At 36.0% G+C, this 21,096-nt stretch overlaps 1 protein-coding gene across 5 annotated transcripts; it reads left to right on the forward strand.

Moving 5' to 3' along the window:
- The first annotated feature begins 1,399 nt into the window (after positions 1–1,399).
- Positions 1,400–20,859, forward strand: LOC111392142 (DNA mismatch repair protein MSH1, mitochondrial). 5 transcript variants are annotated; one of them, XM_023017402.1, is made up of 20 exons: positions 1,400–1,478; positions 1,647–1,719; positions 2,206–2,252; positions 2,955–3,002; positions 3,127–3,191; positions 3,487–3,572; positions 3,736–3,900; positions 5,177–5,286; positions 5,380–5,485; positions 6,309–6,384; positions 10,503–10,561; positions 13,408–13,505; positions 14,713–14,886; positions 15,085–15,291; positions 16,321–16,577; positions 16,680–16,823; positions 17,321–17,378; positions 18,562–18,849; positions 19,550–20,278; positions 20,404–20,859. In XM_023017402.1, exons 1-20 carry the CDS (start codon positions 1,431–1,433, stop codon positions 20,632–20,634), a joined length of 3,069 nt encoding a protein of 1,022 aa, XP_022873170.1. In that variant the 5' UTR covers positions 1,400–1,430; the 3' UTR covers positions 20,635–20,859. The 5 variants fall into 5 exon arrangements, with proteins under 5 accessions (XP_022873170.1, XP_022873173.1, XP_022873171.1 ...); XM_023017405.1 differs by having other exon boundaries at positions 13,438–13,505; XM_023017403.1 differs by lacking the exon at positions 2,206–2,252 and having other exon boundaries at positions 1,647–1,766.
- The last annotated feature ends 237 nt before the right edge of the window (positions 20,860–21,096 follow it).

Here is a 21,096-nt window from a genome sequence, read left to right on the forward strand (position 1 = left end):
AGCCTAACTACCAAGGCCCATCCTCAGGTGGAAGTATTTGTCAAATGGTCGAAACCCCGAAGCTGACGCACGAGCCTCTTAACCACAAGAAGCTTCCTCCACAGTCACTTCTCCCAGGAGATCGCCTGCTCAGAGATCTTATTCGAATGACTGATAGAACGTTTGTCACAAGCATAAAGGTCAAGTCTTGTCACTAGTATGAAGGACCTACGTAAGCAATAATTGCGCCGTAAGCTAGCAAGTCAAGCCCTATACCTAAGAAAAGACGTTTGAACTAAAGAGATGAGGCCACGTGCAACTTCATCCAAGGGCTCCCATTTCATATGTATCACTATAAATACTTCAATTGTGTGATGTCAAAGGCTAATGCAAGAATCAATACTAAAGACTACATTTACCCAACTCTCTCTCATTTACTTGCAATACACAAATCGAGTTTATACACTTTTACATATACATTTACGAGCATCGGTTGGTAATTATTGTACAATCGGATTACAAACAACCCGCCGGATTCCGAACGTCACCGTCCCGCGTCGTTGGGCTACTCCCACGCCCCTTTGAACCGCTCGTTTTAGACCGTCCACTTATCTTAGCGTGTTGGATATTCGCCCACGCAAGCGCCGGTGGGACCGGCATCTGTTGACACACTTTTTGGGGTCAACAATTATTTTTATAAGTAGTTACAAGTTGTTATTCTAGAGAATTGTGCTTGGAATGGTAAGTTGGTAACGAATGCTTTCTTTTAGTATGTATATTTAATAAAATCTAAAAATATATAATTGTGTATAGTAAAGACTTGTTATACGTATTGTTCCCTTCTTAATTTAGTAAGTGTCTGGCTTCCATTTTTTAAAAAATTCATTTTTTCAAAACTCATTTTTAATCACATATTCTTCTATTACATAATTTTACATGTAAATTCAAAATGTTTCTTTATTTTTTAACCATAAAATGCATTTTTGCCAAAAATAGGGCTGCTTAGTATAGTAGCCCAATTAGTATCGAAAATTTTTATTTTTTAAGTGAGATTATTAATTTATCGAACATTATCATTTAAAACAAAAAAGGTGAAAAATAAAGAAGAAAATTTACACATCAATTGACGGCTTTTGTAATTTGTTATATTTACAACATTTTATCTTCTTGGACCTTCACTGTCTGAGGAAGATACTTTTTGGTTCATTTGATGTCTTTGCACTCTTCTCTCAGAATGCTAGATTGTGTTTTTGTAACTAGCATTGCATTTTAGAATATATTCCTGAATGGTTGTTTTATGTTGCCAATAAATTCAAAATGTGTTTTCAGGTGCATCTCATTTCAATTTTATATGAATGTGCATATGTTGTAATTATGAATACTGATTATCTGTGTAACTTCTTTTCTTCAATGCATGTTGTAGTCTTAAAGAAGGAACTCTTAATTGGGAAATGGTGCAATTCAAGTCACAATTTCCGCGTGAAGTTTTATTATGCAGAGTATGTTATGTGGCTCCTCTCCTTTTCCTTTTTTTCTTTTTTTCTGTCTATTTTACTTGTAGACTTTTGAAATATAAATGTCATATGTATATATTTTCAAATACAACCACAGCTTGATTAAAAAATACCAGCCAGATCTCCTTCATCTTGCCACCTCATTTTTTCCAGGTTGGGGATTTCTATGAGGCAATTGGCATTGATGCCTGCATTCTTGTGGAATATGCTGGACTAAATCCTTTTGGTGGTCTGCGTTCAGACAGCATTCCAAAAGCTGGTTGTCCTGTTGTGGTATGAATTATCGTGTTTACATGTATCTGATTTGGCTCTTTAGGATTTGACCAAGAGTGATCATGCTGAGTAATTATTTATATTACTTAACTCCTGATAAGGAAAAAAATAAGATGGTGGAAGAATTTTGTTGACTTGTCAACCTGCGTCTTCATACACTTGGTACTTATATCTGATGAATTTTGTTTGCAAATTATGGGAATAGATGTTGATTCTTTTAATGCACTGTAATCAATTTGGCTGCAAAACCAAAGGCTTACTAGGTTAGACGTCAGTGAATCTGAGTTGAGGCATTAATACTAACTGAGATCCCTAGGCTTTACAATGAATTTACCTTTCCCCTCATTCTAGGTGATTCTTTGCATATCGAAGAAGTACAGCCTTGGAAATGGTGAACTTACTACCATGTTTCTGTAGTGTGATGGACTAAATCCTTTTGGTGGTCTGCGTTCAGACAGCATTCCAAAAGCTGGTTGTCCTGTTGTGGTATGAATTATCGTGTTTACTCTGTTTTGGCTCTTTTGGATTTGACCAAGAGTGATCATGCTGAGTAATTATTTATATTACTTAACTCCTGATAAGGAAAAAAATAAGATGGTGGAAGAATTTTGTTGACTTGTCAACCTGCGTCTTCATACACTTGGTACTTATATCTGATGAATTTTGTTTGCAAATTATGGGAATAGATGTTGATTCTTTTAATGCACTGTAATCAATTTGGCTGCAAAACCAAAGGCTTACTAGGTTAGACGTCAGTGAATCTGAGTTGAGGCATTAATACTAACTGAGATCCCTAGGCTTTACAATGAATTTACCTTTCCCCTCATTCTAGGTGATTCTTTGCATATCGAAGAAGTACAGCCTTGGAAATGGTGAACTTACTACCATGTTTCTGTCGTGTGATAGTTAATAATACTAAATGACCCTGTTATTCTACTCTGCTAGAATCTTGCCAAGGGCTATTGAATAGGTATCACTTTAGAATTTTGGTGACGAGCAAATAAAGGATTTTGCTTTTTATTAAAGCTCGTCAAGATAAACATTTGTCGATATAAAAACTCTGTGTTCCTTTCTTCCACCAAAACTCCTGTTTTGATTCTGAACTTTGTGGCTAGATTTCTGCTAATTTTCCAAAAATTTGCTTTTTTGGTAGTCGACTTGTTAATGCTTCATTACTTGCTGCTGCAGAATTTACAGCAGACATTGGGTGATCTGACACGTAATGGCTTCTCTGTTGTGAGTATGCAGGAAAAAAATTGGTTTTTGCTGCAATTTTTTTTGCCATGTTGGCATTTTCATATTTTTATAAATCGAAGATGCTATATTATATTTCATAATGATTGGGCTAATTTGATTCTAGTGCATAGTGGAGGAAGTTCAGGGTCCTACTCAAGCTCGGACTCGTAAAAGTCGTTTTATATCTGGGTAATTGAATCTATCAACACTCTGACTTGTTATCTTTATTTATTTTTTGTCTCTAGTTTTCTGTTCTCTGTTATTTATTTCTTGCTTCTGCATTTGTGAGACAGCGTTGTTTCAATTTATGTTCCATTTTTTTTCTTTCCTGCTTCTACATCAAATTTGTGTATGCTAGTCTTTAAATTATAAACTGCCTTATAAGTGTAACATATTCTGGCCTTTCTAGAGAACATTGACCAGGATTCTTGTCTTGTCACAGTTTAATGTGCATATCCTGTTTTGACTTGACATTACTTTTCAGACATGCACATCCGGGTAGTCCTTATGTCTTTGGACTTGTTGGAGATGATCATGACCTGGACTTTCCAGAACCAATGCCTGTAGTTGGTATGAGCAAAGCAAAACTATGCAGGGTAGTTTAGTAAATTTATTAAGATAGTACTATTTTGAATTTCTGATTTAATTAATTATGTTTCTTATTATAATTTATTTCCTGTAATATTGTTAAACTCAAGTTTCTGTTTTGCTAATCTTGTCTCCATGACCCAAGGTATATCTAGTTCGGCCAAGGGATATTGCATGATTTCGGTGCTGGAGACTATGAAGACTTATTCTGCAGAAGATGGTCTAACAGAAGAAGCTTTAGTTACTAAGATCCGTACTTGTCAATGCCATCATTTGTTCCTGCATTCGTCATTAAAGAACGATTCTTCAGGTTTGTGAGAACTTCTGCACCTGCTCCTTTTGGAAAGTAATACTTAGAACTTAGTAACTGGAACCTTGAATTGATGTAGATCTCTGATTGCCTCTTTAGATGATTTCGTGTGCTTCATGTAATACACATTATATGAGGCTAAATGTGAAAGAAAGATAAAGCCCCTATTTGAGCTCCATTCTCCATAAATTCATTTTTACCCAAAATTCATTTTCAACTATACATTCTCCCTATAAAATAATTTCACTCGACTCAAAACTTTTCCCTACTTTTTAAACAAACATTCTCCCAAAAAAAAAAAATAATAAAAAAAATAAAAAAAAAATAATAAAAATCACTATTACAAAATCTGTTTCATGAAAAATGGGGCTCAAATAGAGCCAAAGTTTTAACAATTTGTCTTTCTAGTCAAAGCTTCACGATATTCCTCCTTGACAGAAAATTCACATAATGGAAAGATGCTGTAGTCGTATATTGATTTTGTTTTCCACGAGTTCATGTTTTCTTGCTGTCTGACTATATTGATACCTTAACTATCTATTCTTGCTATATTTTTGCTGGTTGGAGGCACTATGACACACTTCTTTTCTTTAAACAATGTAATAACTCTGACACACTCCTGGACTTTTGTCTTTAATTCGGATAGCTTGGTATTTGTTAGCATTTGCTGTGAGTTGCTGCCAGTCAATTGAACTTATCCATTGGGTAGTTATGATGCCATATGAAGTTTGTGTTGTAAGTGATGACTTAGAGGATTTCAGTTCAACTTCTAAAATGTTGATGATATTCAGAAAATTCTGGATCGTTATAGTTTCCGTTTACCCTCTGTTCATGAATCATGTAGCTAATAATCTCAAAGGAAGGGTACAATAGAAGAAAGTTCCTAAGCCATGTAATATCTAATTTTTACTGCCAGATAGAAGGCTCTTGTGATATTCTGGTTTGGGCGAAATACAATGATCAGTGCAGGTAGAATGTATCGTTTACTCATTTTATTCTAGAACAATGATGCTTGTAATCTGGATTGTGGCATTTGCAAAAGCTGGAGACGTTCCATGTTGTACCAGACTGCCAGTTAACTAAAGTCTGTATAAACTCAGTAGAGTCGTAGACCGATTTCAAATATTTCCAGAGTTATTAGTATTAAACAATGTGCCTACTTTCTATGGCATTGATTATAGCAGTAATTTATATATGATATATAGCTGTTGCTCTTCTTCTGTAAGTAGTAATTCTGTTATTTTTTATTGTCACAATTATAAAGACTCTTTTGCAGGAACTTGTCGCTGGGGAGAGTTTGGCGAAGGTGGGCTGTTATGGGGAGAATGCAATTCAAGACAATTCGAATGGTTCGAAGGCAATCCAGTGAACGAACTTTTGTTTAAGGTTGCAGCATAATGATCTTATGTCTTTCACCTGGAATCTTGTTCCTGGCTTGTCTTTATCACTGCTGACGCAATTTAACTTGTTAAAATTCAGGTGAAAGAGCTTTATGGCCTTGAGGATGATGTTACATTCCGAAATGTCACTGTTACTTCAGAAGATAGGCCCCGCCCTTTACACCTTGGGACAGCCACACAAATTGGTAAGCCAAAATTGTAGACAGTTTGGACATGTTCGCATTCCGTACATCAATTGTTTGACTCTATCTGTCATTGCATTGAAATTGCACTGTATTAATTAGTTTTTGGGAAGTGAATTTGAAATTTAATGCTATACATGGTAAAAAATATCATCAATGGCCGTGACTTTGAAAAACATACCATTAAACTTTTTGAGAAAATTGCTACGAAGGTTGCCAACCATGGCTTTATTTCTTGGCACTTTAATCTTGAACCTTTCATTTTTGTGGCTTTTGGTTTCTGAGTGTAGAGTATCCAACTGTTTGACAGTTAAAAAGTCATATTTTAATTAAATACAAGATTATACTCGTCTTCAATTAAATATAAATATAAATTAAAATAAGAAAATAAAATTTAAAATTTGCAACAATATGCTCCTCCCATCCAATCACTTACCACCCCTACCTCAAAACTGCTCATCTCAGGTGGGAGGGAGTTGGGGGTGTGGAAATTGATGAATCGGAGGGAAAATAGACAAGGGCCCTTTTTTTATATTTTTTTCTTAGATACTAAGTTTTCAGCCTCTCTACCTCGCCAACGATGGGCCATGTAGGGTCACATGACTTTTAATGTCAGCATAAATGTAGAGCGACTAAGATGACAAACTTGAAAGTTTGGACCCCAGTGCCCAAAAAAGGTTGGGGATTCAACTCCAGAATTTCAGTAGGTTGTGGACCTCTGCATGTTATCCTTAACTTTATCTGATATAAAAAGTTCAGTATAGGGAGCATCATCTGGTGCTATGTCAGTTGAACTAATGCATTTTTCTTCTGGTGTCATTTTCAGGTGCTCTACCAACTGAAGGAATACCATGTCTGCTCAAAGTACTGCTTCCATCAAATTGTACTGGTCTACCTGTTCTGTAAGTGATAACTTTCATATGGGTCTTCAGGCTTTTTATACACACACATCTGTCATCATACTTTATATGTGTGGAACAATTCTAATATTATAACTATATGTCGATGGCAACAAGTTATTAAGATAACATCATCATGCTGGTTCATGTCACACCCACCTTCTCTCTTAGTTTCATTGTCAACTTCTAAACCAATCAGATCCAGATATGAATTCATTATTGGCATGATTGAATTATAACACTATGCCCCTGTTTGATGGGGATTAAATCAGATTTTTAGTAAATTTTGGTAAAAGTCGATGAAATGTATATTTGAAAAGTTGTGGATCCTATAATATGTGTGGTTAAAATTAATTGTTGACTTTGATTTTGACTTAAATTAAAATCTAAATTTTATTTTTTGTCAAACAGGGGCTATAGTTTTCTCACAAAAGGGCCAATATTTCTTTTAAACTGCCAATGATTTTCAGCAACTATACTTGCTTTCAGTAGGGTTAACTTCCGCTTTCTAGCTGGTAGTGAATGGAGCTCCCTCCCTTAATATCCAAATCCATTAGCCAACCACTTCTCAACCACCCAATCACCACGCACCCACATCGATGTCAGCGACGGCAATCAGGCATCGCCAGGCATACTCCGAACAATCGGCCTCACGCCACATATTAATACACACTCATAGGCAGCGGCCCTAGGCAGAAACCCTAGCGTCGCCGCTCAAACCGTTGTTCCAACAGTAGGCGAGCCAACCTGGAGTGATGCGGAAACCCTAGACGTCGGCAAAACTGGTGTAAAAGGGAGAAAGAGTTGCATTGATCTGGGATCCAAAATTAGATTCCATGTGAACCAACCGTTGTTCCGGCACACTTGCCCTACTAGCGGGCAATGCTGGCAAATCCGAAGCCGACTGGACCATGGCATGGCTCCGGCACAGCTCCAGCGACGTGTTTGAGCCCACGCGCCGACGTCGGAACAGCGGCCGGTTGTTCGGAGTATGCCTGGCAATGCCAGATTGCAATTTTGGTGAACGCACTCCCAAGGGTTATTTTCGGAGTAGCAGGGGTTTGAGGCAATGGGATCTTTTGTCTCCATTGTTGTTTGTTATCGTTATGGAGGCGTTCAGTAGGATGCTTGAGAAAGCTGTGGAAGAGGGTTTGTTGAGGGACTTCATGGTTGACCAATTGTGGTATCTCATTCGCTATTTGCAGATGACACATTGATCTTCTGTGATGCAGATGCTGAGCAATTTAGGAACTTGCGTTGTCTGCTTCTATGCTTTGAAAATGTATCTTGTTTGAAGATAAATTTGTGAAAATTCGAGGCTATCACAGTGAGATGTCGACAACGTAGAGGAGTTGGCGGCCAATTGGGTTGTAGGGTTGCGCAAATGCCTATATTATACCTTGGGCTTTTCTTAGGAGCACGTTTTAAAAGTATACACATTTGTAACTGCATTGTGGAAAGGGTGGAGAGAAGGTTAGCGGGTTGGAAGTGTATGTACCTCGCAAAGGGAGGACGTCTTACCCTTATTAAGTCCACCCGATCGAATCTCCCTACTTATTTCTTTTCATTGTTTCCTATTCCCGTTTCAATGACAAAAAGATTAGAGAGGATTCAACGGGAGTTTCTATGGGGAAGAAACTTCACTTGGTTAATTAGAGTGCAGTTTGTTCTCCCCTAAGGATGGGGGGCCTTGGACTGAGAAGTCTTGTACTATTTAATAAGGCTTTGTTGGGTAAGTGGTTATGTATATTCGGCGTGGAGAGGGAGAGCTTTTGGAAAGGAATTATAGAGGCGAAATCTGGTGTTATGGAGGGGGATGGTGCTCAGTTGTGGATCGTAGTTCTTACGGGATGAGCTTATGGAGTTTCATCCGACAAGGGTGGAAAGACTTTCGGGATAGATTAACGTATGTGGTGGGGAATGACAATACTATCAGATTTTGGAAGACTGTTGGTGTTGAAATCGACCTTTAAAAGTGGAATTTCCTTCTCTATATCGTGTTGCTTTGAGTCCATCTCCTATTGTGAATGAAGTCTTACATATATCTAATGAGAATCTTAGCTGGAACATTGTTTTTGGGAGTTTGCAGGATTGGGAGTTGGATGATTATGCGCTGTTTTTTACCTCTTTGTATAAGGTGCACATTAAGGTAGGAGCTCTGATGCTCGGACTCTTCGAAATGGTTGGAGTACCCGTGTCGGACACAACACAACATGGGTATGGGTATGAGATATGTGTCGGATCCTCCAAATTTTAACCGGACATTTCGTTGTTTTTGCTTTTCTTCCTTCTTTCTTTTTTTTTTTTTATTTCATTTTCTTCTTTCTTGTTTCTAATTAGTTCTCCACTATGTCCAAATTATAATCAAGTCCCTTATTTGCTATTTTATATAACATTTAATAATGTCTATAATTGAAAACTAAATCCCAAAATTTTGTTTTATTCATCTCAACTCCTTATTCAATATCCATTTCCTTCTTTGTGAATAATTGATTTTGATTTATTCAAAACGACTTCTTAAAGTAGTAAAAAAATTGAACCTTGAAAGACGTATCCACGTACCCATGTCCGAAAATTGGACTCTTTGTAACCATGTTCCTGTATCCTATATTTTAGAAAATAAAAGATCCGACACCTGGATATGTACCCATATCGGATACTCGTACCCGAGTCCGAGTATCATAGGGTAGGAGAGAGAGATTGTAGCAGGTGGAGGTTGGCACGGGATGGTACCTTCTCAGTTAGCACTTATTTTAGATCCTTATTGGGACGTGTGGAGAGCTCATTCCCTTGGAAGATGGTATGGAAATGTAAACTACCCCTCAGGTGGCATTCTTACTATGGACGGTTGTAAGGGGACAGGTGTTAACAATGGATAACCTCCGAATAAGGGGTTTTTATGTTAAGGAATGGTGCTATATGTGTAGAAAGAATGGAGAGACGATTGGTCACTTCTTTCTTCATTGTGATGGTGCTCATTCCCTGTGGAACGATATTCTGGCTTCTCAACATATGAATTGGGCGTTTTCGTGGCGTATGGAGGATGTACTGAAAGCATGGAGGAGAAAATTTCGTAATGAGGATAGCACGCTTGTCTGAAATCTTATTCCGGGATACATCGTCTGGTGTGTGTGTGAAGGGAGAGAAACAGCTGCTGCTTTGACGGTCATACACGAACAACTGAGTAGATTAAAGAATTATTTTATATGACATTGTATACTTGGTTTAATGCTGCAGCTTCTACTCATCTAGATGAGTTGCCTAATTTTAAGTTGTTTTTTCTTGTATTAACTGATAATACATTGCCTGTGTATTATTAGTGATTAATAAAATATTTGATTACCTATTAAAAAAAAAAAAGTTATCTTGATGTGGGATGGAGGCAGAACAAGCGCAATAATAAGAAGACGATCTGGAGAAGATGAAGGGATTTACGGCCCAAGTTAGGTTTTGTATGTAATGATGGGTTAATGGTATTGGTTGGGTTGGGGTAAAATAATTTTAGATAAGTGGGCTTTGGCTATGTGGGCTAATGTTCTTAGGCTACAATATTTTTTGTATTTAGGGCTCTTGAGTGTATATGTATTTGTAATTGGTATGTAATTGGGGTTGTTTTTTGGGCTTGATTTAATTGACTGGGGTGGGATGATTTATTTGCCGCTTAATTATTATTTAACTTTTTACATGTGGATTTCGGAAAAAAGAATTAAAAGACGTACTCACGTACTTGTATCCGAAATTTGGACTCTTTTTAGTCATGTCCTCGTATCCTATATTTTAGAAAATAAAAGATCCGACACTTAGATATGTACCTGTATCCAATACTCGAACCCGCGCCCGAGCATGATAGCTTGGGGCGCATATGAACCTTTAATATGTGAGTTCTCATTCTGCTTCTGTATATTGTTCTATGGGATATTTCTTCCTGTTAAAGATAACACCATCCTTTGCCATCTTCCTGTCTTATTGTCTATAAGTTCACTTTTTCTATCGGTTGAGCTTCTTTTTTTTTTTCTGTTACTTATTTTGTTAGTGCACAAAGTACCTCAACATTAATTTTGGTTATTGATAAGCTAGTTATGCCTTTTGGTTTCCTTACTTTTTGTTTGCTGTTTGCACAGGTATGTTAGAGATCTTCTGCTGAATCCTCCTGCATATGAGATTGCATCAACAATTCAAGGTGGCTATTGTATATCACCATATGCAATGTTATGTCATACTTGCATTGCATCTGTAGTGATTCCCACTTTCTAGTGATATGTGGTGGTATCAGTTATCATGTAATGAACACGTTCAATTCTTTGTTAATATGTGTCGGATATTTTATAGTTATATGCCAGATTTAATTATGATGATCATCCTTAGTGATAAGAAATAACTCACATGATGAAATCTGTTACATTTTTGGATATATTTGTTTGAGCTAATACTTGTGATGCAAGAATTTATATTTGATAGTGAACCATTAAATAATAAGAAAATAAAGGGGTGCAAAGAAGAGAAGAATTGAACAATAAAAGTAAGCGCAAAAGTTTCGTGATTGATTTTTATTTGACATGAAATTTAGGAACATGTCAGGAGCTAATATCTTATGACTGTAATTAGTAGGCAATAATCGAATATATTTGGAAAAGTGTGCACATGAATAATTGTCTTACAAAAAAATTAAGAACTCGAGGAGTATCGATAATTTGAGATTATGTCACAACAAAGTCAACTTTAGAAGCACACAGGAGTAGACCAACTTTTTTGGGTGAGGTGATAATACTATAGGTAATTCATCAATTGTGTCATGGTCTATTATGTCCAAGATCAGTGTGAGAGGGGATACGAAACAAGTCTCACAACTCTTATCCTCGCTATCAAAATAGTCAATAGGTTCAAGAATAAAAACTTTATTTTCTTCTTCAAGAGGAGGACTAACAAACCCTGATTTAGGACTGATTTAAGTAATATTCGTAGTTTTGTACATGATTGATGAAGACGAAAAGATATTTACCAAAGATTAGCTAGGTGGTAAGTTTCATCTTAGGATTGGTATGCAGGATGTCGTGAGGCAAAATTTTAGGTTTTAAACCATCGGTAAACATGGACGCTGTGATTTGGGGAGCTTCATAAATATAGCAATTGTGCAATAATTCTTCGAAATGGGCTAGATACTCACACGGTGAACGTACCGTGTCTACAGTGCACAAATAATTGATTTATTACTTAAGATTCATTTCATTTAATCCCATCTAGTGATAGAGCGTTGACTAAGACTATTACGTAAAAAGAATTTTCAATAAATCTTAGCAGAAGCATTTCTTCCTGTGACTGCCTTTCCTACCAACAAGCTAACTCAACAAAATCCAGGTTCTTTCTAGACTAGACCTTCGGACTGAGTGATACATTACCATAACAAATTCGATGGGAATCACTCAAATTGTTAAAGACAAAGAATTTTTCAAACTTATCAGTCTAATCCCGAAATGACTCTAGACCAGTCCAACCATCAAAAGTCCCACGGTTACTAGGTAACTAACCTAGAAGGATAATGAATGCTGTCAACATAGTTCCTAGGCCAAGGATAATTGTTCTGATAATGGGAAGGCACACTATCGTGAGAAGGCTAAGGATAATTGTACTGATAATAGGAAGGCTAAGGATTATTGTACTGATGATGGGAAGGCACACAATGTCGTCACCCTCCTTTGCTTAGAAATTGTAGCAAATCTCGTCGGAGTCAAGTTTTTGCAATCAGGAAAAAATGATGGGAATTTCTTACCTAAATTTGATAGATTCTCCAGTATTTGATTAGGTGTTTCTTACCTAAATTAGACTAGTTTAGACCTTATACAAAGAGGCTTATGATTTGTAATAAGGCCCAACTTTGATGCGAAATAAATTGATTTCTATCCTTCTAAAATTTCTCTTTTCTCTTCGTTCTCTTCTATTTCTCATCTCTTCTTCTTTTCTCTTCTCAATCTTATTATTGTCGGATTGTGTACATCATAAAAAAGCCTCGAGAAGCTTTGAGGCGTAAGCCTCAATAAAGAACAATAAATAAATTCCAAAGAATATAAAAATACAAAAATGTGCTCATAATATACCATGAACCTTTTTCTACAAAATCCAAAATGAAATTAAGGCTCTGTTTGAGCTCCATTTTTTTTTGACAAATGAGCTTTGTAATACGGTTTTTTTTTTTTTTTTAAAGAATGTGGTTAAAAAGTAGAGGACAATTTTGTCTTTATGTCCAAAATTATTTTAATGGAAGAATATGTGGTTAAAAGTGAGTTTGAGGAAAAATTAACATATTAAAAGTTTAACTTGCAAATAGACATAGAATAGATTTTAAAAAAGGAGAACTTAATAAGTTTTTTAATTGGCAATCATCTAACAAAAGTTTAATCTATTACTAAATGTGGAGACAACTCAAACTCTTTTTATATCATCACTACTCTTTAAAGGAATCAATTATACCATTGTCATTCATTACAAGTTTTTCTTCCATTCTTTATCATCCTCCAATTGAAATGATGTATTCTCCTTCCATTTTTCTTAGTGTAGGTAGAAGGAAAAAAAGTAAAATCGTAAAACCTTTAAGGTTATGAAGAAATAACTTGCCAATAACAAAATGTTTGTAAAATGCTAGGCAAGCTTTTGGACCGCCTTAGTCGGCTTGAGGTGTTATCTTCACAATGTCAAGGTTTAAGCCTTACAAAATCGAGGTGTAAGCCTTTCAAATGGCATATAAGGTGCAGTTTGATGTTTTTATGATAGCCTTACACCTCAAAAAGTTTTTTAAACCATGACGCTGATGACAAGTCATTCATGTACACAGCTATAGAGTTGCAATCAAAATAAACAACACAACCATCCCCTAAACGTGAACACATGTTTTCTCATTCATCTGTTTAGAATATGAGGTGCCTATACTCCACCTGCAAGTTAAGAAAACTTTCTTTTGCTATGCTCACTTTACACATGATATGGGTTTCCTGAATTCATTCATTTGTATTATCAGTATTTCTTTTTCTACAGTGCTTAAAAAGAATTTTTGTCTGGCTGCAGAAGCATGCAAACTTATGAGCAATATAACATGCACCATTCCTGAATTTACCTGTGTTCCTTCAACCAAGGTCGGATTCCTTTACCCTGTATGTGTTCCTAGTATTTTCTCATGTAAATGGCCAAATGCCTTTCTCACTGTAAATGTATTGCCAATTGTACAGTAATATCATCCATTGTGTTGCAAAATGAGTTTAGAATTAATTTTATGCCCAATAAGTTTGATTTTTCAAAGTAGATTGTGGTCACAAGTAATTATGTTTGAGAGAGACTCTGTTTTCTTCTAGTAATTTGTATATTGCTCTAGTCAGGAAAGGATGGTGCTAATTCATCATGATCTTTTGAGTTGCTTTTTACATCATCTTTAGTCGGTTTTGAATCTCGGAAACTGATGAACCAGTTTTGTTTGGATCATATCGTCTGAAATAGTTGTTCATTTCTTAATTATTGATTAGTAATCATGATTTTGAAGAAAAATTTGCTACAATAATTACTGCATTTCTGGTATGAAGTTAAATCCGGATTGAGTTACCTAGTATACTTTCATATGGCTCGCGTTGTCTCCTGTACATTTGCTCTCTAAACTATAATGAAAACCACTAAAGATATCACAGTTGGAACATACAGCTGACAGTTAAGTAACGTTGTGCCACTAAGGAAATTGTTGCATTAGCCAAACCCATTGCACAATCAATTGCTGATGAATATGTTAATAACAGTTCTAAATTTATTCTCAAAATATCCTATTCTGGGGTTTTACGGGTGACTCCTTCTAAATGAGTCGGTGACTTCAAAGTTTAAACTCGAGTACTGTAATCTCCATTCAGATTTCTGGATTTTTTGGTTATCAGTTTACTTTTCCTTACTTCTGTAACAAAGATAAAATAAATAAACGTTTTAAGCATGACTGTTTGATTGCATTATGATTAAATATGATCATGAAGATGGTTTGTCCAGGTCAGTTTAATAAATGCCACTATCCTCTCTTCTACTTTGGCAGTAAGTCAGATGTTCAATTACTTTTGGGGAACAACTTTTCTCTGCCATCATTTTTGTATGTAGTCATATATCCAACACTATAACTATTTGTCTCACAATCACATGTGTGCATGAGTGCAATATCTGTATGTCTTATATGAACTACACCTGACAGTGTTTCTTTTGTGTAGAAGATAATGATTGTTACATTATTTTTATCCATCGAATTATGTTTGTAAATGTTTCAGTCTCTCTGTTTCATGGCTGTCATTTTTTGTCTCTGTTCTTGTCCATCTTCAGCTTGTGAAGTTGCTTGAGTTGAGGGAGGTCAATCATATTGAGTTTTGCAAAATTAAAAACTTGCTTGACGACATACTGCAAATGTACAGAAGTCCAGAGCTCAATGCAATCCTGAAGTTATTAATGGATCCTACTTGGGTGGCAACTGGGTTGAAAGCTGAATTGGAGACATTAGTAAGTAGATCTCTATGTATAAATTGCTATCTGTTCATTATTCAAACTCATCATAAGTTAAAAGGAAAAAATAACATGTTTAAACTTTGTGCTTATATTTTACTTTTGCCCACGGCTTGTTGACACTTTACACTATTAAATGTCTTTGAGTAGCAATCGATTAATGGGTCAAATGTCATTTGATCTTCTTACTTTCAGGTGAATGAATGTGAGTCTGTATCTTGTAGAATTGGTGAGATAATCTCTTTAGAAGGTGAAAAAGATCAGAAGATGAGCTCCTATACTGCAATACCAAACGAGTTTTTTGAAGATATGGAGTCATCATGGAAAGGTCGCATCAAGAGGATTCATTTAGAGGAAGAATTTGCTGAAGTCGATGAAGCTGCAGAGGCCTTATCTATAGCTGTAAGTCTTTCAGAGTCCTCACGAAGTACTAGCAGTCTCGTTCATCTCTTGTGATTGTATGTGGCATAGGAACGTTACATATACATGGTGCTCGTGATAACTCAAAATTTTCTCAGCTGTTCTGTATATTGTGCCGCAGAGACATAATATATTCATTGATGAAAAATTTAACGAGGTTTATGGATTGAGAAAAGCATAGTAAAATGGTTAGTTTAAAGCTCTCTGCTATCAAGAGGTTTCCCTGTTATTTCTTTGAACGGGGTTCCCAATATATGCTTTGTCTTTCATTTCCTTCCTTCTCAGCAAAATTATAATGGAAGCTTAAACAACTCCTATATTAATTTGGTGAATCATCTCATTTTATTTAACAAAACTTGTATTTTTTTCTTCCATCCAGAAAAGATGAGGGTAATAAATGTTTAATTATAAATCTAAAAGAAAATAAAATTTTCAATTTGGAAAGATTGTGAATTACTAAGTAGGAATCCATAGCATAGTTTCACATCTCTAATAGAATCTCTCTGAGATTAATAAATGTATAAAGTAAAATGCTTTGTCCATTTAAGGTTATTATTTGTTTCCAAAGACGACATATATGTGCTCCATCTAATAGCTTAATTTTTAGATAAAGTGGTTCAACATGCTATCAGAGCGGGCTAAGTTATGGCAAAGGGCTTGAGTTCAAGCTTGCAGCCATCCATTGTGCGCATTTTTAGGATTTGATGGGAAAACATGAATCCACCTACATGTGAGGGGTGCATTTGAATGCAAAATTAAATGATACACATGTAGTCCTCTTTGACATCTTAGTTTTTGAATCAAGCGGTTCAACATTTTGTTTTACAGAGGAAGGCACCTGTAGCACTTGGAAATGAATCAACCAGATCCTTGAATATTGTGCTCTCAACATCAAAGTTTAAGATTTTTTATTCACCCTTTGAGCTGCAGACCTTCTAACATTTGGAAATGAGATAACCTGGAATATTTTACCATAAGTTTAAGTTTAAATTGGATGTCAACGTCTTCTAGGTCAAAGAAGATTTCCTTCCTATACTCTCAAGAATCAAAGCCACAACAGCTCCACTTGGAGGGCCCAAGGGAGAGATATTATATGCTCGTGAGCATGAAGCTGTATGGTTCAAGGGAAAACGTTTTACACCTTCTGTTTGGGCTGGTACGCCTGGAGAAGAACAAATTAAACGACTCAAATCTGCTCTAGATTCAAAAGGTAAAAAAGTTGGAGAAGAATGGTACACCACATTGAAGGTGGAGGAAGCACTAGCAAGGTACTTACATCATTGATTGTTGTAATGGAATTCATTTTTCATATTTTTATTTATTAATTGCCTTTTCTTTAATTGTAGCTTATACTTCCATTTGGTTTTCAGGTATCATGAGGCTGGTGAGAAGGCAAAATCAAAGGTCTTGGAATTGTTAAGGGAACTTTCTACGGAGCTACAAACGAAAATCAATATCCTAGTTTTTGCATCCATGTTGCTTGTCATTGCGAAGGCATTATTTGGCCACGTGAGGTTGCATTTAAGTGCCCTTTTGCTCTTCCTTTTGGATGTGTGAAGGAATATTTGATTTTTCTTATCGATCAGAAGAACATTGTGTACACATTGCTATACAGAGCTAATATCCTAACTTAGTCAATTTTTCTTTTAATCCCTCTAAACTGGATATTCAGCCTAGGATGTTATCCGTTGGTTGAAACATATGGAGTGCATACCAGTCAACTTATGTTCTCTAAATGTCTATGCATTTCCACATGCTTAGTCCAGTTACACCGAACTGGATTATGAGATATATTAATAGTAGACTTGTGAACTCTGTAGAGTTCTATTAGTACTTGCCACATGATTTTAAGATCTTCAAGAATGATTTTCTGCCGCAGAAATTCACAAATTCTATATGCCAAGGATGTGCGCGTCCTTGTACTTCTGATCTTTCTTTTTTAATTTTTTAATTACTGTTTCCTCCTGATCTGAAATAAATTCCTGAAATGTGCACTTTATCTTTTGTCCAGTGAAGGGAGGAGAAGAAAATGGGTTTTCCCAACTCTCAATCGATGTCACAGAGTTCAGGTAGTTTATGAAAGCACCAATTACTAATTTACCATTTAACTAGTATAAAGTATACTTGGGAACTGATTTCTATTAAGGTTGTATGTTCTTTTTGGATTTTGTGTTCCATGGATACTAATTTTTGAATTTATTAAAGCTAAATTGCAACTGTCTTGTACTTTTCGTGGAAAGCATATTTTTAGGAAGTAATCCCTCAATTTTCTCAATCCTGGCTATTGGTTTCAGACTTATATCATCATCTTTAATTGGCTTAAATCCTCCAAGTTGCTTATGTAGAAACAATGAATGTAAAAGATCCAGGTCAATAGTCCTTTTACATTTTCGACCTTTCATAAATGAGCTTCATGAATAATGATGCTTGATTTAGGCTGTAGAGCTCTCTAGTTAATGTAGAAAGAATTGTTCTTGTGTGTGATATTTGTGGAGTTTGCTGCTGGACCTTTGATATTACAAATTGGATATATTACATGTGGCGGATTTCACCCACCCAATGTTGGCCCTGACCATAGATGGGGTAGGCGATCATCTAAGGCCCCACTTTGATGAGTGCCCCAAATTATGTAAGGCTAATTGATTAGTTGAAAAAAAACTAAAATTATATCTGTGAAATTCTTTAAAATAGAATAATCAATATGCAAACACAAGAAACTAATAAAAATTGAAAATGCAAAAATCTTTAAAAAACATTAAATGACATAAAATTTAGAGTAATGCTATTTAGCTCCACTCAGGTTGCAACTCCAGTCTATGTGGCGCCAACGTTGCATTTTAATTTTGTATTCTGAACTTCACTTATAACTTGTATTACATGCTGATATTTGACATTTTATTATTTTTCTCTTCAAATTTTGGGGCTTAGTTGTGTGTATTAGATTCTTCATAATTATATTAAAATTCTCTATAAGAAGGCTCAAGTAAGAACAAAATAATTTTTCTTCCATAGGGCCCATTTTTGAAGTTGGCATAAGGCCCCAAAATATCAGGGCTGGCCTTGCACCCACGAATACCCACTATCAATTTCTTTAAAGTTATAAACTCCCAAGGGTGTCCTGTGTCAGTTTATTGCGTGATGAAGATGTCGAGGGCTTACTCAAAAATATAAGGGCCATATGATCCTGGACTGTAATTGCTCACTTTATTTCTGTACGGTCAAATCTGAAAGGATGAACATGGAACATTGCAGGATGAAGATGCTGATGGGATGAAGATAACGGGGCTATCTCCTTACTGGTTTGATGCAGCACACGTTAGTGCAATACGAAACACAGTTGATATGAAATCACTGTTTCTCTTGACGGGGCCAAATGGGGGTGGGAAATCAAGCTTGCTGCGATCAATTTGTGCTGCTGCATTACTTGGAATATGCGGATTCATGGTGCCTGCAGAATCAGCTATTATTCCTCATTTTGACTCCATTATGTTGCACATGAAATCTTATGATAGCCCTGCTGATGGAAAGAGTTCATTTCAGGTTGCTTTATATTATAATACCAAAGCTTCCCCCGCCTATCTATTTACAAAATATATACAACATTACAAGCAGAGAGAGCATCACATTTGCACATAAGGACACCATATTTGTACACGAAATACAATTCTACATGACTTGCATGTATCTTTTGGAGCATAAGATGTTAGCTGCTGAACCCTGTTGGGCCCTGATTTTTATGACACATTGCTAATTACCTAGTTACACATTGGGCAGTTTTTCCATGATAGTTTGCGTTCTTTGTTTGGGTAGGACAATAAACCTTTTCCATATAGTAGTTGTCACAGTTGCTATATCAAGCCTAATTGCTATGGTGGGGAATATAATAATCAAATTTAAAAATTATATTCTCTTAATAAATTGATTTTCTTTTGGTTATTGGTTGTACATTTTTTATTTTGTTTTGAATCTGGTATGCAAAAAGGGATGGAGGATATATGCTTGCTAATTGCTACAATCTAGATTTTCACAAAAATGTGGTTGAGACACGGCTGCAGTCAAATACCTGTTTGTTGAGGTAGTGGTGCTGCTTGTTCCTTGATGATGGTAAATAGATAGTTGATGTTGATGCCAATGATCCACATTTGATTGGCAGATAGAGTCAAACTTTGTTTACATGATAATATACCATAATGGAAAATTTGCTTTTTCCTTATCTTATATCTTCATATTGATATCTCAGATTGAAATGTCAGAGATTCGCTCTATTATCATGGGAGCCACTTCAAAAAGTCTTGTGCTTATAGATGAAATTTGCAGAGGGACAGAAACGGCAAAAGGGACATGTATTGCTGGCAGTGTAATAGAAACGCTCGATGCAACGGGTTGCCTGGGTATTGTGTCAACACACTTGCATGGGATTTTTGATTTGCCATTGCGAACTAAGCATGCTGTTTATAAAGCTATGGGATCAGAATGTATTGATGGTCAAACAATACCAACATGGAAATTGATTGATGGGATCTGCAAAGAGAGCCTAGCATTTGAAACAGCTCAGAGAGAAGGGATTCCTAAACCATTAATTCAAAGAGCTGAGGAATTGTATCGTTCTGTTTATGCTAAAGATCCATTAAGAACATATCAGCCAAAAACAAAGCACTTTACTGCTTCTACAGATGTTCATGTATCTGATAAAGCTAGTAGAAGACAAAGTGATGATGCAGAAAAAGATGTGCGTCCCCTGACTGAGTCACTGAACCCAGTGGAAAAATTGCGCATAGAAGTGGAGAATGCTGTAATTAGCATCTGTCAGAAACGGCTAACTGAGCTTTACCAAAAGAAGAATGCATTAGAGCTTCCAGCAATGAAATGTGTTCTAGTTGCTGCCCGGGAACAACCGCCTCCATCGACTATTGGCAATTCAACTGTGTATGTGATTCTTAGACCTGACAAAAATCTCTATGTTGGCGAGGTATTTGTCTTTCACTTATGTTCAGGTTTTCAATTTGGTAAAGTTAAATTGGTTGATAAGAAATATGACTTTTTCTACCTCCATTTCAAGCAAATTTATGACTTCCATTTAATATTTAACTTCAGACTGATGATCTAGAGGGTCGAATCCATGCACACCGCTTAAAAGAGGGAATGCAGAATGCCTCATTCCTCTATTTCTTGGTACCTGGGAAGAGCATCGCTTGCCAATTAGAAACTCTTCTGATCAACCAGCTTCCTGGTAAAGGCTTCCACTTGATCAATGTAGCCGATGGAAAGCATCGTAATTTTGGCACTTCTGACCTCTTATTAGAAAACGTGTCATTGGTTAGATAACTCTATGATCACTATCTACAATCTTTTGAAAGATGCAATGTAATGTATAGGGAAAATGAAAAGTTAATGTGAACCTTGTAGTGGAATATGATTGCATACAGCCTACAAGTTAATGTGAGCCTTGTCACTGATGGTTCAAGTTGCTCCACTGATGCATGATTATCTTTCCATGGTATTCAGTGAATGTTAAGCTGTTCTTGGCTAGTTTTGGCAAACTTCTGTTCAGATATGTTGACCTTTTATTTGCTTATTTCCCCATTTTTTTTTTTTTTTGAAACAAGAAAAATCAACGATAATATTAAGCAATGTCGCCCCTAACTTGGGATAAAATGAAGAAAGAGTAAAATCAACTGGAGAAGTAATGGCTAAGGGAGCGAGATAATGGCATATTTTGCTCCCATTTAGAGTACTAAGCGACGAGAGTCAATTCTTGCTTCTCCATTGAGCGTTGCAGTTGTTAAT

This window comes from Olea europaea, unplaced genomic scaffold (assembly GCF_002742605.1).
Source record: "Olea europaea var. sylvestris unplaced genomic scaffold, O_europaea_v1 scaffold890, whole genome shotgun sequence".
NCBI lineage: Eukaryota > Viridiplantae > Streptophyta > Magnoliopsida > Lamiales > Oleaceae > Olea > Olea europaea.

Excerpts from the sequence above, each read along its gene's own strand:
- LOC111392142 (XM_023017403.1), top strand. The coding sequence starts at position 1,431 with ATGGTGCAATTCAAGTCACAATTTCCGCGTGAAGTTTTATTATGCAGA. Across the intron at positions 13,506-14,712 it reads CCTGTGTTCCTTCAACCAAG|CTTGTGAAGTTGCTTGAGTT; the intron begins GTCGGATTCCTT and ends GTCCATCTTCAG. Across the intron at positions 16,824-17,320 it reads GCATTATTTGGCCACGTGAG|TGAAGGGAGGAGAAGAAAAT; the intron begins GTTGCATTTAAG and ends TCTTTTGTCCAG.